Genomic DNA, 19,178 nt, shown 5'->3' with positions numbered 1-19,178 from the left:
ATCAGAACGTCAACCACTCGCCAGTGCAATTTGTGCTCTCCTTCCAGCTTTAAGCCACGTCAACATGTCAAGAAACAGCTTGCATAAACTTCCGTTGCCACCCGCGTGGCAGTTTTCTTTTTTCATGTTCAACACAGAAACATTTGATGGCAGTTTGAACTCTTCATTCGTCTCCCTTCTTTCGTATTCGCCAGCAGCACAAAGTTGTTATAGCTCCTCTTTTTTTTTAAATAATGCTGACGACTTGTTCGTCTACCCGCCAGTAAGGATCTGTTCACCTGAGGTATTTTTTTCTGCTAGGCATCAAAGTACTATGGCTGAAGGATCTAGATGCTGCTGTCTGGTTTTTAAAAATTTCATTGAACTTTTTCTCATCGGAGGAGTGCTACAAATCTATTCTCTTCAAGATTCTGTCATCCAGTTAAATAGTCTTTCTGAACCCATGTCAATCAATTTTCTTTTCTCTATTTAAATTTAACATTTTCTTGTCATCTTTAATTCAATTTTATATTTTCTTGTTTTCAAAACTTTTGTAACTTAAATTATGGTTTGACATTAGTCAGCCTATAATGCAGTTTGTGGATTTCTTTTGGCTTATGCTGATTTTTATCTAGTTTCAATAAGACATCAGTCTTATTTACATTCAACATTTTTTTTTTTAATTTGCTTTACGTCGCACCGACACAGATATGTCTTATGGCGATGATGGGATACGAAAGGCCTAGGAATTGGAAGGAAGCAGCTGTGGCCTTAATTAAGGTACAGCCCCGGCATTTGCCTGGTGTGAAAACGGGAAACCACAGAAAACCATCTTCAGGGCTGCCGACAGTGGGGCTCAAACCCACTATCTCCCGATTACTGGATACTGGCCGCACTTAAGCGACTGCAGCCATTGAGCTCGGTCATTCAACATTTTAATGTGCAGTACTTGTGGCTGTTTAGCTCAAGGTCACGCACTTAACTACTTGTTGTTGTTGATTGAGTCATCAGTCCATAGACTGGTTGGATGCAGCTCTCCATGCCACTCTATCCTGTGCTAACCTTTTCATTTCTACATAACTATTGCATCCTACATCTGCTCTAATCTGCTTGTCATATTCATACCTTGGTCTACCCCTACCGTTCTTACCACCTACACTTCCTTCAAAAACCAACTGAACAAGTCCTGGGTGTCTTAAGATGTGTCCTATCATTCTAATCTCTTCTTTTCGTCAAATTTAGCCAAATCGATCTCCTCTCACCAATTCGATTCAGTATCTCTTCATTCGTTATTCTATCTATCCATCTCACCTTCAGCATTCTTCTGTAACACCACATTTCAAAAGCTTCTATTCTCTTTCTTTCTGAGCTAGTTATCGTCCATGTTTCACTTCCATACAATGCCACGCTCCACACGAAAGTCTTCAAAAACATCTTTCTAATTCCGATATCAATGTTTGAAGTGAGCAAATTTCTTTTCTTAAGAAAGCTCTTCCTTGCTTGTGCTAGTCTGCATTTTATGTCCTCCTTACTTCTGCCATCGTTAGTTATTTTACTACCCAAGTAACAATATTCATCTACTTCCTTTAAGACTTCATTTCCTAATCTAATATTTCCTACATCACCTGCCTTTGTTCGACTGCACTCCATTACTTTTGTTTTGGACTTATTTATTTTCATCTTGTACTCCTTACCCAAGACTTCATCCATACCCTTCAGCAACTTCGAGATCTTCTGCAGTCTCAGATAAAATAACAATATCATCGGCAAATCTCAAGGTTTTGATTTCCTCTCCTTGGACTGTGATTCCCTTTCCAAATTTCTCTTTGATTTCCTTTACTGCCTGTTCTATGTAAACACTGAAAAGGGGAGGGGATAAACTGCAGCCTTGCCTCACTCCTTTCTGGATTGCTGCTTCTTTTTCAAAGCCCTCGATTCTTATCACTGCAGACTGATTTTTATACAGATTGTAGATAATTCTTCGTTCTCGGTATCTGATCCCTATCATCTTCAGAATCATAAACAGCTTGGTCCAATCAACATTATCGAATGCCTTTTCTAGATCTATGAATGCCATGTACGTCGGCTTGTCCTTCTTGATTCCATTCTCTAAGATCAGACGTAAAGTCAGGATTGCTTCACGTGTTCCTACATTTCTTCTGAAGCCAAATTGATCTTCTCCCAACTCAGCTTCAACTTGTTTTTCCATTCTTCTGTAAATAATACGTGTTAAAATTTTGCAGGCATGAGATACTAAACTAATGGTGCAGTAGTTTTCACACCTGTCAGCACCGGCTTTCTTGGGAATAGGTATAACAACATTCTTCCGAAAATCGGATGGGACTTCTCCTGTCTCATACATCTTGCACACTAAATGAAATAACCTTGCCATGCTGGTTTCTCCTAAGGCAGTCAGTAATTCAGAGGGAATGTCATCAATTCCAGGTGCCTTGTTCCTGTTGAGGTCACTCACAGCTCTGTCAAACTCTGACCTCAAAATTGGGTCTCCCATTTCATCAGCATCAACAGTCTCTTCATGTTCCAGAACCGAATTATTTACATCTTTACCTTGATACAACTGTTGGATATGCTCCTGCTATCTTTCTGCTTTGTCTTCTTTCCCTAGAAGTGGCTTTCCATCTGAGCTCTTAATATTCATACACCTAGATTTCCTTTCTCCAAAGGTTTCCTTGATTTTCCTGTATGCAGCATCTACCTTACCCAGGACCATACAGCCTTCGACATCCTTGCACTCCTCCTTCAGCCATTCTTCCTTAGCTACCTTGCACTTTCTATCCACTTGATTTTTTAATCGTCTGTATTCTTTTCTGCCCTCTTCATTTCTAGCATTCTTGTATTTTCGTCGTTCATCAATCAGGTCTAGTATCTCCTGAGTTATCCACTGATTCTTAGTTGATCTTTTCTTCCTTCCTAACATTTCTTCAGCAGCCCTACTGACTTCATTTTCCATGACTCTCCACTCTTCCTCTATAGTGTTTCCTTCAGCCTTTTCATTTAGTCCTTGTGCAACATGTTCCTTGAAACAATCCCTTACACTCTTTTCTTTCAACTTGTCTAGATCCCATCTTTTTGCATTCTTTCCTTTCTTCAATTTCTTCAACTTCAGATGGCATTTCATGACCAACAAGTTACGGTCAGAGTCCACGTCTGCTCCTGGGAAAGTTTTGCAATCCAACACCTGGTTTCTGAATCTCTGCCTAATCATAATGAAGTCTATTTGATACCTTCCAGTGTCTCCAGGTCTCATCCATGTATACAGCCGCCGTCTGTGGTGTTTGAACCAAGTATTGGCAAGGACTAAATTATGATCAGTGCAGAATTCAACCAGCCGACTTCCTCTTTCGTTCCTTTGCCCCAATCCAAATTCTCCTACTCTATTACCTTCTCTTCCTTGACCTACCACTGCATTCCAGTCTCCCATCACAATTAGATTCTCGTCACCTTTTACATATTGTATTAAATCTTCTATCTATTCATATATTCTTTTGATTTCTTCATCATCTGCTGAACTAGTAGGCATATAGACCTGCACTATAGTGGTGGGCATTGGTTTGGTGTCTATCTTGACGACAATCCTTTCACTATGCTGGTCGTAGTAGCTTACCCGCTGCCCTATTTTCTTATTCATTATTAAACCAACTCCTGCATTTCCCCTGTTTGATTTTGTGTTGATAATTCGGTGGTCACCTGACCAAAAATCTTGTTCTTCCTGCCAACGTACTTCACTTATACCAACTACATCTAACTTTAGCCTATCCATCTCCCTTTTCAGGATCTCTAACCTACCACAACGATTCAAACTTCTAACATTCCACGCTCCGACTCGCAGAATGTCAGTATCCACCTTTCTGATGATCGCCCCCTCTCGTGTAGTCCCCACCCGGAGATCCGAATGGGGGACTAGTTTACCTCCGGAATATTTTACCCGGGAGGAAGCCATCATCAGTACATCATTCATACAGAGAGAGCTGCATGTCCTCGGGAGTTAGTTACGGCTGTAGTTTCCCGTTGCTTTCAGCCATGTAGCAGTATCAACACAGCTAAGCCATGTTGAGTATTATTACAAGGCCGTATCAGTCAATCATCTAGACTGCCGCCCGAGCAACTATCGAAAGGCTGCTACCCCCGTTTCGATGAACCATTCGTTAGTCTGGTCTCTCAACAGATACCCATCCGATATGGTTGCACCTGCGGCTCGGCTATCTGCATCATTGGGACACGCAAGCCTCCCCACCGCGGCAAGGTCACATGGTTCGCAGAGGAGGTAACTACTTGTAAGGATTGTTAAATTTTTGCTTCTTTTAATGTGATTATTTTTAATGTCGTTAAAATAAATTGTGTAACTGTTGTTCCTAACAATCCGCTTTTCTGTTCTCTCTTTATCCCCAAAAACTTTTGATCCTTTCCTAGGTTTTCTCCACCACCCATTCTCTTTCTATATCCTAAACTTGCTTACTGTCCACAGTTCGGAACTTCTCACTAATCATATCCAAGTACTTCTGTCTAATTTCCTAGTCTTGGATATTTTCTACCCTCATTTTCACCACAGATCAAATAGTGGTCTGTATCATCGAAAAATCCCCAGAAAACTCGTACATTCCTAACAGATTTCCAGAATTCGAAGTTGGTCAAGATACAGTCGATTAGGGATCTGGTATCCCTACCCTCCCATGTGTAGCGGTGAACAGCCTTATGCTTGAAGAATGTATTCATAACTGCTAAACCCTTACTAGCACAGAAGTCCAGCAAATTGCTTCCCTTTCCTTTTAGCTTCCATATTTACCCCACATTTACCAATCACCCTTTCGTATCCTTTAGTAATATTTCCAACTCTCGCATTGAAATCGCCCATTAGCACTATCCTATCCTTGCTGTTCACCCTGGCTACGATGTCACTCAATGCTACATAAAACTTGTCAACTTCATCCCCATCTCCACTCTCACATGGTGAATACACCGACACAATTCTCGTCCTAATTCCTACAACTGCCAAATTTACCTATATCATTTGCTCATTTACGTGCCTAACAGAAACAATGTTGCATGCAATGGTATTCCTGATAAACAGCCCTACCCCAGACTCTGCCCTTCCCTTTCTAACACCCGTCAAGTACACTTTATAATCTCCTATCTCTTCCTCATTATCTCCCCTCACCTGAATATCACTTACTCCTATCACATCCAGATCCATCCTCTTTGCTGACTCAGCCAGCTATACTTTCTTTCTTCCATAAGCCCCATTAATATTGACAGCTCGCCATCGAATTCCATTTCGTTCGCCAAGTTGTTTCCAAGGAGTCCCTCGCCTGTCAAATGGGAGTGGGACTCTGTTACTCGCATAGGTCCGAGGCTTGCTTAAAATGTTCTGAGCTCGGTAAATTCATGAAGCAGGATGCTAACCTACTTACACATAGTCCAAGTGAGGATCTCTTCTCTAACGGGTTAGGGATTATCGGTAGATTGTATAGTCCTAGGCGCCTGAGCACAAGGAGGGCCATGACTCAGAATGTGTCTGAGATTCACACTCCCATACCGTAGCAACTAGTATCCCAACTCTCAGGACCACTGACTACGTCACTCAGCCGTTGCCCATGGTTCACAAACTAGGTTGTGACTACAGTAACCCACACCATGAACCATTAACCTCACAGCATGGAGTGACGAGCACTGCTCGCACGGTAGACATGTGTACTGTACTGCAATCTAGTGGTTAAGATCAAGCTGTTTGTGTTTTAACTCATTACTGCTTGATGCGGAAGGTTTGAGCTTTTGAACGATATACCTTGATCCCTATTTCGATAGTGTTTTGTCACTGAAATTCAAGTGATATTTCAAGGAATGATCTCTGCCACCAGGTGCAAACACTGTTTCTGTCTGCTATCTGGCGACTACCATGTACACTTCTTGCATTATAACTTAATTTCCTCTTGGGGAAGAACCTGGCTGTCAACAGAATCAGTATCCAGTATTCGGGAGATAGGGAGTTCGAATTCCACTACAGGCAGCCCTGAAGATGGTTTTCCCTGGTTTCCAATTTTCACACCAGGCAAATGCTGGGGCTGTACCTTAATTAAGGCCATGACCGCTTCCTTCCCACTCCTAGCCCTTCCCTGTCCCATCGTCACCATAAAGCAACTTGTAAATTTTTTTCTTATCTATTCAGCGCTCTCGAGACCCTTTTTTTTTTTTTTTTTTTGTCCGTTTTTCTTATCACACGCTGTCTTGCATTCTCATCAGTCTTGAGTGGAAATGGCTTTTATAAACAAGTGTGGGTTGTCCAGCTTGGAAATAGAGGATGTTTTAGAACAGTTGAGTGGTTCTGACAAAAGTTTATTAGATTCTGATTGTGATTTGAGTGATATGGTTGACGTCGCTCTATGCAAAATCCTCAGTTCGGAATCAGTTAAGATTGATAGTGCACAGAATGCATCTGCATGTCACGACTAATACATTTTGGTGGGAAAACATGTCTAATTATGTGGGTCAAACAGAATAGTTTATACGGAACCCAGGACCTCAGATTGAAGCAGTCGGGGAATGTGATGGTGTGACTGTTTTTAACATGTTCTTTACAGATGAGTTAGTGGAACTAATAGTTTCGTGAAACAAATTTATATGATGAGCAAAGAATCTGATCTAGGGGCTTATTAACAATTCTTTCCAGAATGTGGGATTGGAAACCAGTCACAAAGGACAAGATATACGCTGTGATTGCTCTTTATATGCTAATGGCTATAATACAAAAGACTACGCAACAAAGCTGTTTTTCTAAAAGCTCTATTCTGTCTACACCAATTTTGGGTCAGTTATTTCAATGGATGTGTCTGAATCAATTAGTAATTTTATGCATTTCAACAACGAGGCACTTAATACACATCAGGGACCCTCCAAACTTTTCAAAATTTATCCGATTATGTCGTGTGCTACAAACAGAAAATTTGGAGAGAGACAGTGTTTCGGTGTCGACTTCGAAGCCGGTCTCTGCGTTGAGGGATGCTTCGAGACATTTCACACCAAACTGAACTAGTAAAGTAAGATAGCATCATATTTTCCAATAGAAGGGAGTTTTCTAAACATGCATGTGAAAGTTTTATTGAAATCCATAAAACAGTACCAAAGTTGTGTTGCTTTGAATAAAGCCTTGCATGAACCACGCTCAGAACTCCTCCCGCAGCACAGAGACGACCGGGCATTTAAATCCACCGCACTGAGGGGTTAAATGCCAGTAAGCACCGAAAACTCTCTGCTATGAGTAGCCACACTGAGGAGTCTGGACATACATATAATTCAAATGAACAAGACCTGAAAGTAATAAAAAGAGTGAAGAAAGGGTGCCTCATGAATACAACGCAGAACTGATTTTACTTTCCTGGACAAGTACTATAGTGATAATCAAAATCTGAACAAAACATAAGAAATAGGAATCCTTTACTTGATTCATTACCTCCTTTATTAAACCTACTCCGCATCAATAAAAAAAAAAGGGCTACAGAAGGAAAATATTCCCCAAGCTAGAAGGAACATTTCCCCTCCACCGCCTTCCGAGCTGTTGTTTGCCCTCCCTCCACTAAACACGCAGACCATGCAAGCACACAGATACAACACCAGGAAGAAAGCAGCTTTGAGTGCAGTAAGAGCCCCATTGTGAGTCAGCAGTGAGGGGTGTCAGGTTGTGAGTAAACATGAGGTCACCGGGCGAGTTGGCCGTGCGCGTAGAGGCGCGCGGCTGTGAGCTTGCATCCGGGAGATAGTAGGTTCGAATCCCACTATCGGCAGCCCTGAAAATGGTTTTCCGTGGTTTCCCATTTTCACACCAGGCAAATGCTGGGGCTGTACCTTAGTTAAGGCCACGGCCGCTTCCTTCCAACTCCTAGGCCTTTCCTATCCCATCGTCGCCATAAGACCTATCTGTGTCGGCGCGACGTAAAGCCCCTAGCAAAAAAAAAAAAAAAAAACATGAGGTCTCATTAAACACTGTCGTTATCAAGCTTCAAAATTTTGTTCTCCTTCCCAGATTAGGACGCAACCAAATCATACAGACATGCTTTCCTTCTCAAACAAAAATTTAGTCTATTTCATCTGCCAAGAAAATTCCCCCTTTCAGACCTGGCAAACTTTGAAGTGGGTTATCAATAATCCCATTTTTAACTCGTACACCGCCCCCTCAAAACGTATATGAGTCAAATCCAAAGCACACCGTTTGCCCTTTCTATCAGCAATCTATTCTAATATAACACAATAAAATTTGCTCATTATCTGTTAGTTCTGTGATTTTAAAAATTCTTTGTAGCTTGTTTTTCACCCAGCAGCTGCTTTACTGTGTAGGTTTTCCCCCTGAGATGACATTTTTGTCTTCAGAACCATAAGCGATTCCAGTGTACATGTACTTAATGTAGGCCTGAAATCTTTCCAATTTTTCCTAATAACACTGAAAACTTTGTTGGAAAGTTACTGTGAGGTACACTTAATATGTACTGCAAATACGACATTACTTAAGATTTTATTACCTAATTTGTCCACTTTCATTTTTAAGCTCTTCAATGTTGCCCCAGTTGACATCAATGTTAGGTCCATGTACAATATATTCAGGGTAAGTATCACACTGGTAAACTGCAAATTCCTCTTCAAGTTTGTCATATTCACTTTCCTTGACCAAACTTGGGAATCTTTGAACAAAATATTCAAGAGATGAATAGGAAACTTTCATTCTGAGGGAGATGTTTACAATTTCGGCATGATGAAGAAATTCATCATCAAGGGGAAATTCCCTGATAATGTAACTGCAAGCCACCATATAAAACTCTCTTACAGAATTATAAAACACCTCTTCATCACAAGTCATTATCTTTCAAGTATGCCCTGGCTTTTGCTCCAATTACCAAGTCCTCATTGGCCTCTTGAATTAAACACTCAAAATGGAGGTAGATTCTGACTGAATAGAACATCGATGAACAAATCTAACCAACAGGTCAGTTAAAAGACCAGTAAGTTTCCTCCTAAGAAGATGTATGGCAAGAGCATCTTCTTGCAGAAATAAATTTACTGAGTTTAAGACAGGAAGTGTACTCTGAAGAAAGTAGCAAAACAGTTTTGTGTGTGGGTCTTGTAAGAAAGATTTTACTGTTTTAAACTGCTTGGTGCTCTCATTTTTATGGTCGGGCTCAATACAAAACGTGAGTGTCAAAGCTTCCCACTGCTCAAGAACTCAAGTAAGAGACTGAAGAAGTGAGAGCCACTGGGTACTAACATATTTCAAAATTTTGTGACCCCCTGTGCCACAAACAGCCTGATATACTTTCAATGTGTTTTGCCTTTTAGAACTCTTATCAAGATAACTGAACCAAAATGTACTCTACATTGACTGGTAATTGGGCTGCTGCTTTTTGTGCACATATATGTATGAAATAACGTGAACAACCCGGAACATAAACAGAAGAATACCTGTCGTTCACTCATTGGCAACACCTTTATTTGCTCCTATCAATGTGTATGTATTGTCAGATGAAAAAGAAATGGAGTCTTCCCATAGAATGGCTAAAGAAGACAATTCACTATTAATAACATAGAAAATACACTTGCCTGTGTGGTGAGTACTCTCTAACAATAACAGGAGAGTTCATAATTGGCCTCTCTGAGCATTAAAAAGAAGAGAAAACTATAGGATAAGTTTAACTGCATTTGAATCTGTACCACCATCATTAGTCACAGAAAAAGGTGTTATTTGCAAAAATTCACTTAATTCCTTGTTTGCCTCAGATGCCGTGTATTGAACTAAAGCAGAGGTTTTAGTTCTTGCACAACCAAGTTTGAGATATTTTAGAGTCAGAGTACATTGACCTAAATAACTTTCCAGCGTGGTCTGAAACTGATTCAGCATTTGCCACCGCAGTTTCATTACTTTTTACGAAGAACTATGAAACAGACTGGTTTCATAATTTTGCTTCACCGTATGTGTGATGTTTCTTGGATTCTATGCGTCTTCTGCAATTATCCTGTCCACTGTGAGCCACAGAGAAATCACATGAAGACGCTGCAGAACACGTGGTTTTTCACTAACACGTGAAGAAAGTAGGCATGGCCATTCGTACGTGTAACCGTCTCGATATTTCTGTAACACTGCTGTCTTCTTAGAAAAGATGGAAATTGACAATTCTTCCACTTCATTTTACAAAACCAATCACTTCTTTTTGAGTCAACGACTAGGATAATTAGAATTGGAACGGACTAAATATACCACTCACGTCTACGCACACAACAAAAAAACGTGTACTTGAGAAAAGCAAAGCAAGAAGAGCCTACTTCATAGCCAACTTGATGCGTCATTCTGGCTAAGAGAGCAGCGTGTATCTACTGTATGTAGCTGGCCGTGATATCACAACACTCCCAGGAAACAAAAGGATGCGACGACCAAATAACCCCCAAATATGTTGAGTTGCCAACTTACAAACAATGAAACGAGGAGAGAAGACCAGTAATGCTCTCAGGGATTGAGCATTTTTTACTTTTATTTTTTTTTGTAGAAATTAATTTTTATCGTGATAATGTTGCTTTTCCGTAATAATTTCCCCTTTGATCATAATGACATAATCGCAAAGTGAAATCCGTAATCATTACGGACAATCCGTAATAGTAGCACATCTACCCTTTCCATTCACATCAAGTGTTGAATGTTACAAACATTTGCATAGTTGTGACTACTGTTTCATTTATTCATTAAGAAATGTTAAGATCCCTTTACCTTGGGATAGTTTTCAAAGTGGCATTTCATGAGTAACACATCTTCTACATCATGAGATATCAAATAGTGACAAAAAAAAAAAAAAAAAAAAAAAAACACCAAGACTCTTTAGACATTTAGACCTTTTATCTTGTCAAGGACAAAATTAGTGCAGTGGTTAATTGTGTTTTACTTATGTAACCTGTGATTTTGGGCATTTTTAAAGTGTCTTTCAAGATCACGGTTGAAGATTTTTTCTATGAAAAATGAAAAATTTACCAACTAATTTTAAAATAATGTTATTTTAATTTAAGAAAGTTGTAAGATTTTAGAGCAGTGGGAAGGTGAAACTTCTCAAACGTACAAGTTGGAATTTGTTATATACTGTGAATCAAAATCGCTTCCAAACCAGACCGGAATTGCTGCAGTCCGTGAATGAATGTCCATCCCAACCTGGTATGGAAAGAACACCAACGGGAACTGCATGCAATGAACATTTTGAGCCAGTCACCTCACAAGAGGGCATTGCTCACACAGGCACAAAAAAGCTCCATGTCTTCAATGGGCTAGAAATCATTGAACATATATAGTAGCTGACTGGCGGGACGTAACATGGTCTGACGAATCATGTTTTTTTGCCTGTATTCTAATGACGCATGTCATCAAGTGCACCGAAGGCCAAAAGAAGAATTTCAGCCTGGAGGAGTGCAGGATCGGGTTCAAACCAGAGGTGGGTCTATGATGTTTTGAGGGTGTTTCTCACATCATGGATTGGGCTCATTCACTGAGGTGACAACTAACATGAACCAGCATGTTTATTTCAACGTTCTGGATGATTTGGTGTTGCCTTTCAGTCAACATCTGCACAATGAGTATGCTATTGACACACTGATTTTTCAACATGACGACAGCAAAGTTCATTGGACTGGACATATATGTGACTGGTTTTATGAACACTCCCCCACCCTATTACATCTCAATTGGCCTGCAATATCAACTGACTTGAACCCCCATTGAAAATCTGTGGGAAATGTTAGAACAGCGGGTAAAACGCCGAAATCAGTATCCCGCAATTTGGTGGAATTGCATGATCAAATCTAAAGCGAGTGGCCTAACATGGATGCAACATACCTGCACAACTTTATGGACTCACTTCGTAACCGAATCCAGGCGGTTCTCAAGTCCACAGGCAGAGTTACACAGTATTAAATGATGCTCTTAATGAATTTGCAAGGGGTGACTAATTTTTTGTCCAGTAAGCTTACATATATCATCATAGACTTTCAGCAATCAATCTGCAAGCCTCTGTGAATTTACAAACTGCCGCCACAACCCTCTATTTGTAACTACTTCCATGGCCTCAATTACTTTTATAATTATATTAACCTATCATTAGAAACTGAATCTAACCATCGTCGTCTTGGTCTCCCTCTGCTTCACTTACCCTCATAACAAAGTTATTCGCCAAGTGTGACACCACCACCGAAGCCTGTTCATGCGTCCAGCTTCATCAATCGAGTTCATTTCTTACTTATCCTTTATTTCCTCATTCCGAGTACCCTCCTGCCATTATTCCCACCTGTTTGTACCGCCAATCATTTTAGCTACTTTCATATAATACAGAAGATCGTTCGGGATCTCTGGTGACGAGTTTGAAGGCCGCTGGCAGCCTTGTTATCAACTTGAGCATGTGAAAATGGGGAGTGATGATTCACATCACTACTGAGAATGTGTGTGTAGACTTTTGTAACGTTAGCTACAACAATGCCAAAGCAGACCATTACTGGGAGGGCTACATAACAGCCGTTTCTGATGCTAAATACAGCTATTCTACAATCCAAGGAGTAAGCAAGAAGCGTGAATCAGTGCTGTATACAATAAAAAAAAGTGAAGGCCGACAGGGGTTAATTCCACAGGGGAAAACACAGGAAAATCCACGACCAGCCATCAGCTGTACACCAGAAGTGGTGAGGAAAGTGAAGGCCCCTGTCTCACGTGGTAAACCCGGCCGCAAAAGGACTATCACACTTAAGTTGAGGATGTCTGTACACCATACTCATCAAAGATCTGCAATTAAAAAAGCAGCATAAGCGCTAAATTTACAACCTGTTGCCTCGTCACATTTCGGAACGACGCACCAACACAAGAAAGTTGTATGAGGGCTATCTGGCAAGGGACAGATGAAAAAATGTTGTGACATTAGATGAAGCATATGTGTACCTTAGATCTGTAACAAACCCTGCACGATTTACTACTGCCCTAGAGACAAAAGAATTAATCAAACATTGTATAAACAATGCCAGTCTGTTAAAATGGAAAGTTAACCATTAGCTCTGTCACTAATAACGTAACGGTGAACTCTACATACTATCCGCAAGAGGTTTTAACAGCCATTTACAACGCAGATATCCCAGCACTGTATAGGAGGGGAAAAAATCAGATACAGGTACATCAATATAAAGCATAAAGCCACACTTCTCGTTCAACTCGGCTGTTCTTAGAGAGAATAGAGATGGAAACTGGAATCAGTGCAATTCCTTTTACTGACATTCCGGTGAAATGAAATGGCATATGGCTTTTAGTGCCAGGAGTGTCCGAGGACAAGTTCAGCTCGCCAGATGCAGGTCTTCTGATTTGACTCCCGTAGGCGACCTGCGCATTGTGATAAAAAATGAATGATGAAGACGACACATGCACCCAGCCCCTATGCCATCGAAATTGACCAATTATGGTTAAAACTCCCGACCCTGCCGGGAATCAAAGCCGGGGCCCCTGAGACCAAAGGCCATCACGCTAATCATTTAGCCTGAAGGCACTGGATGGGTCACCCATGGACGTCTGTGAATTTCGACTCCTAAAAAGGCCCTTAGGAAATGGATGTCCAGGCAGTATCTATGGCCTCTGGAAAGCCTGTTAGGAGTGGGGTAAGGTAGACATGCTAGCTCAACGAAAAAGTCTGCTGCAATGGAAATTATGCTGTCGGGCTATAGTAGGAATGCTGGATTTCCAACTGAGCATGTTCCTTGGCGGAGACATGGTTTTTCCTAAGCTAAAAACCCTTCAAACATAGTCCCCAGAAATCCCAAACGACCTGCTGTAAGATATCCTGAGTCCACCCAACTTACACTCCCATAAAGTAGAGTTTGCCTGAAAAAAAAAAAAACTAATGTAAAGATAGCTTCATTCGGGAACTAACCTCCTTCTTACAGAATGTTGATGATCACAACTGCAAGCTCGCTGCATTAGATTTGCTGTAATTTGATTCAATCTTACTACATTACCATCCTGGGAGAACGCACATGCTAAGTTCTTGAAATTATCTACCTGTTCCAGCTTTGTATCCCGAATATGACATTCAATTCTCTTGGATTTCTTGAATGCTAACATCGATTTAGTCTTGGAAAGGCTAATTTTCATACCATACTGATCGCACCTACTATCAAGTTCCAAAATATTATATAGGCTTTTAGGCTTATGCCGGGTTAAGAAAACAAAGTGAAATTCTTCACGTTTCACAGAGAACTTTGCTCTGCGTCTTCAGAAGAAAATCTCATCTGTTCACGAGTTCGGCTTCTCAAGAATGAGGTTTGAATTTAGACGTTATAATAGAGGTGGAAGTGGTACGTTCATTTGTCACTAGACGGCTCACCGAACTTTGTACAGCGCTAGCGTTCGAAGCGGAAGCTGGCGGAACCATCAGAATCAGTCTGACAGGAAGTCACATATGAATGTATGACATGGACAAAAGCCTGGAATGAAAAATCTGGCGATGAGCAACATACAAATTTGAAAAACACCAAAACGAAATAATAATAGTGAAGGGACAGGGAAGGGAACTACCTACGTAAATCCTTAATGGCTGGCAACCACTTATTACTTAATTGATAGCCAGTGTCAAGTCTTGCATGGTTGGGTTGCAGTGAGAACTGATGGTAGAATGAGTACCTGGTTCAAAGTACTTTCAGGGGTTAGACAAGGCTGTAATCTTTCCCCATTGTTGACATAGTTTACATGTATCATCCGCTGAAAGGTAAATGCCTCTGACTGATTTATGCCCCACCCCTCGTATGATGAACACAAGTAAAATGTGAAGCTTTCAATTCTGAATATGAATTTACATCCCCAAAAAAATCCCTCTCCTGTACATGAACCTCAGGAACGCAAGGGCAATTAGTAAACAATAGGCACTACAAACTTACCTGGAAAAGTCCCTCCATAGATAGACTCTCCTCCTGTGCCATTACCAACTGAAAAGTCTCCACCCTGAATCATAAAATCCTTGACCACACGGTGGAAGATAACTCCTTTGTAGTGGAGAGGTTTTCCTGTTGTCTTACCAAGACCTTTCTCACCCGTGCATAGAGCTCGAAAGTTTTCACAGGTTAGAGGACAAACATCAGAAAACAGCTCCAAAATCACACGGCCCATTGGTAGTCCACCAACTTCTACATCCAAGAAGCAGCGTGGACGATGCTGCTTTGTCACAGTCATTGCTGAAAGCAAAATTACATTTATACAGTGAGGTAAATTTCTTATGATTATTAACAAAAATAATGACACAAAACTCCTTTATCAAGAATGTACATATAACTCGCAATTTATCAATTTTCTTGAAAACTTAATGTGCTATTAGATGTGACAATAGAAAACTATTAATAACCAGATGAAGATGTCACAATTTGAGGAACAAGCTTTTTTTTTTTTTTTAACAAACTTATCTTCTTTCCATTCTTTCCTCATTGTCTCAATTCCATTCTTTACTCATAAGGAATAATAATGTTATTTGTTTAATGTTTCCTGTAGGATTTCCTTAACGTGCCCGGTGTCAATGACATACAGTTGGCACATTTAAAGGCCCTCACTACATTTGGAAGCAATACACCTTAAAAGATTACTTAATCATAGATATATAGGCCAGAAATCATGGACTGAAACACATTCAACAACTGCGAGAGCTTCACTTTGGAACATTCTATTGAGACATCAATGGCCTAATGGGGGAAAAGGTTTTAATTGCTACAACATTTTCAATAATTTCCTGCATAGCACAAATATCAGGTGTATCAGATATGAATTATATGGTATCATAAGCAATAAAACTCATGCAAGAAAATTCCCATTTAAATTGTGACCTGCACAACCGATATAATATTGCCTATTATTACACATTTATTTATTAGTTTGGTTTTTTTTTTTTTTTGCTAGTTGCTTTGCGTCGCACCGACACAGATAGGTCTTATGGCGACGAAGGGATAGGAAAGGCCTAGCAGTTGGAAGGAAGCGGCTGTGGCCTTAAGGTACAGCCCCAGCATTTGCCTGGTGTGAAAATGGGAAACCACAGACTTCAGGGCAGCCGACAATGGGATTCGAAGCCACTATCTCCCGGTTGCAACCTCACAGCTGCGCGCCCCTAACCGCATGGCCAACTTGCCCAGTATATTTATTATTATTTACTTTACTTCAAGCAATAACTCAGTAAAGTGGAAAGATGCACTCATTGCTCTAGTTTCAAAAATATCTCCAATAATCTGACTTCTATACAGTCTGCATTCTCACAGCACTAGGACTGTAAGGTAGATTTTCTTCCTTGAGCCATGAGAATGTATAAAGTAAAATAACCTTCGATTTCATCTGTAATAATTAACTGTAATAATTCATCTGGTGTTGTCGGAAACCATCAGCCCATAAAGGGCGAGTTGGATTTCTTTTTTCGCGAGAAACTGATTGCCAAATGGTCTGTTTCAGTAGCTTGCCCTTAATCTTACTCTGCTGAGAGAAAGAGAGAGAGAGAGAAAAGATCTCAGAATTTAAACAGTATACTGCATGTTGTGCCATCTAAAAACATAAGACTTGAACTAGCTGCAGAAAACTACTATGTGATAGACCACCTGCCGTGCATCTATATATAAATGGCCACGGCACACGCAACTGCCCGACAGGCAGCTAGTTAACATAATCACTATTCCACTACCTTAGGCAGTTAGTAATTATAGGTATACAATCTTATGAAATACGAACGCCATCCGGAAAGTGGTACCCATTTGCGCAATAAAGACACAGGAGTAAATATTAACAAATATACACATTTTTATTGGAAAGAGCATGCTTTACACTACTTCTCTACATAATCTCCAAGCAAATTTAGGCATTTGTCATAACGTGGGATGAGTTTTTGTATTCCAGCGTCATAGTCCTCCGCAGCCAGGGTATTGAGATACGTAGTCACAGCTCGTTTAAGTTCTTCATCGCTGTCAAATCTTTTTCCCGCCAGGAAGTCTTTAAGCTTCGTAAAGAGATGAAAATCTGAAGCGGCCAAGTCCGGGCTTTACGGGGATGGTCGAAAGTTTCCCACTTGAATTGCTGCAAAAGTTGTGTTATCGCAGCTGCATGAGGCCTGGCACTGTCATAAAGGAGAATGACGCCTGTAGACAATAGACCTCGCCGTCTATTTTGTATTGCCCGCCGTAATTTCTTTAATGTTTCACAATACGCATTAGCATTAATTATGTCTCCACGGGCCATAAAATCAATGAGCAGTACACCTCGGTGATCCCAGAAAACTGTTGCCATGAGTTTCCTGGTGGACAGAACTGTCTTGAATTTTTTTGGTTTGGTTGGTGAATGAGCATGATGCCACTCCACTGACTGTCGTTTACTCTCAGGTGATGCGTAACAAACCCATGTTTCGTCCCCAGTAATGATGCGAGTCAGGAGAGAGTCTCCATCGGAATAACGTCCCAGAAACGTCAGTGCTGCAGCCATGCGCTTGGTTTTATGCTCCTCTGTAAGCATGCGAGGGACCCACCTTGCACAGATTTTTGAATAATGCAGATGGTCTTCGACAATTTCATGAACAATTGTTCGAGACACATTAGGAAAATGTTCACAGAGTTCATCAATTGTGACGCGCTGATCGTTCCTCACGCATTCGTCTACTGCGCTCAGCAGTTGGTCTGTAATGACAGATGGTCTCCCTGAACACTCCTCGTCGCGTGTATTCCCCCTCCCCAGGTTGAAGTTGCGACACCAGCGCCGAACAGACAACTCGTCCATCACATTGTCTCCATACACCTCTGTTAATTGGTGATGAATATCACAAGGTCGAACGTTTCGTGCAATAAGAAATTTCATCACGGCCCTCACTTTACAACTGGCAGGGTTCTCAATTTGTTTAAACATTTTGAACGATCACAGACACAACACAGGCAATGCTAGCATCACGCAACCTCGCACAGAGCAGGCAGACCAGCCACTGACACCCAGCAGCTACCCGAGTCGTCAGCGCTTCATGCGGCGCTAACGGGTACTACTTTTCGGATGGCCCTCGTAACTTTCAAATTAGGTCACTATGTATATTGCGGTTAAGTGTTTAAAGAGGGCCAAGAGGCCTATATAAGTCACTTACAAAGGCTTAAAATAAATGCATAAATGCATAAAGAAAGAAAATTTCTTGACAAGTGGGATTAAAATTCTGCAAGTTAGATTTCTGACACGAGAACACACAATGTGCACTAATGACATGTTGTATTTACTCGCATATGACCCCCATTTCATTCAATTTTTACAGCCGTAAAAAATAAGTGGGTGTGAAAACCACCCGTTCTGAATGGTGAACATATGCCTACATAATGGTAAAAGGTGAGCACACGACTTTTAGGCCTACATACCCAATTTTATTGCATAATGTACACCACCGCATAATGGATGGGCCCCAATTTTCATTTTGGAAACAATATCCTTGATTCATGAACACTTCATTTTGAACAAAAACGGTCTTTAGGTAGGCTAATACTTCAAACTGGATGCACTCTTGCATTTAATAAAACTAGTAAATGGAGATAAATGGCTACACAATTACTGTAGTTGTGCTGAACACACAATACCGTAAGCTTATCCCGGAGCATAGCAACAATATCTTTAGCATACACATACAGGGGATGACGGTTTCTAGTATTTTTAGAGTATGAGAAGTAATTATTGGTGATGAGGAGAAATGGACAAAGTACTCGTGTAAATTCCAGTTTTAAACAACAGTACGTGAAAATCTCTGATCGTGACAGATTCATTTCAACGAACATGAAATAATCCAGACTGTTAGAATGACTGCAGAAGTCAACTGGGTTGTATATCCCTGTCATTTCCCCTTATCCAGCTCCTGCCATGTCAGGGTGTTGATGGTACTTCTCTATCATTGCCTCTCCTTCTACCACTCCTCTTCAGTAATTATACTCCTGTCCAGTCTTATTTTGATCATACTGTTGTTGACAGAGTCCATCCATCTTGCTCTGGGCATCCCTCTTGCACTCTTTTCCTCTATCTTAGCCTCCAACAAACCCACCACCATGGGCCCAATGTCCCGGAAGCCGGGCTCTGCCTGTCACAAGTCAGGACAAAGGGCGAGCGATAGAGGAGTAACACTTCTTAAAAAAACCTTGGTCTAGATGGTAGTCCCATGTAAGGG

The 19,178-nt window shown here is 40.8% G+C and overlaps 1 protein-coding gene across 4 annotated transcripts in view; it reads right to left on the bottom strand.

Moving 5' to 3' along the window:
• The window catches only part of Moca-cyp (nuclear cyclophilin protein Moca-cyp), a 414,025-nt gene that overhangs the window by 335,525 nt on the left and 59,322 nt on the right, over positions 1–19,178 (bottom strand). For 3 of the 4 annotated variants that reach the window (XM_067137906.2, XM_067137907.2, XM_067137908.2), the window contains exon 2: positions 14,917–15,210. In XM_067137906.2, coding sequence (XP_066994007.2) covers positions 14,917–15,208 — 292 coding nt within the window. In that variant the 5' untranslated portion in view covers positions 15,209–15,210. Of the gene's footprint in view, positions 1–14,916; positions 15,211–19,178 lie in introns of those variants that run through there. The other variant, XM_067137909.2, reaches the window with a different exon arrangement.

The sequence above is a fragment of the Anabrus simplex genome, chromosome 1 (genome assembly GCF_040414725.1).
Source record: "Anabrus simplex isolate iqAnaSimp1 chromosome 1, ASM4041472v1, whole genome shotgun sequence".
NCBI classification, from domain to species: Eukaryota; Metazoa; Arthropoda; class Insecta; order Orthoptera; family Tettigoniidae; genus Anabrus; species Anabrus simplex.
The sequence above is the reverse complement of the archived record's forward strand: the minus strand, read 5'-3'. Positions and strand labels throughout refer to the sequence as shown.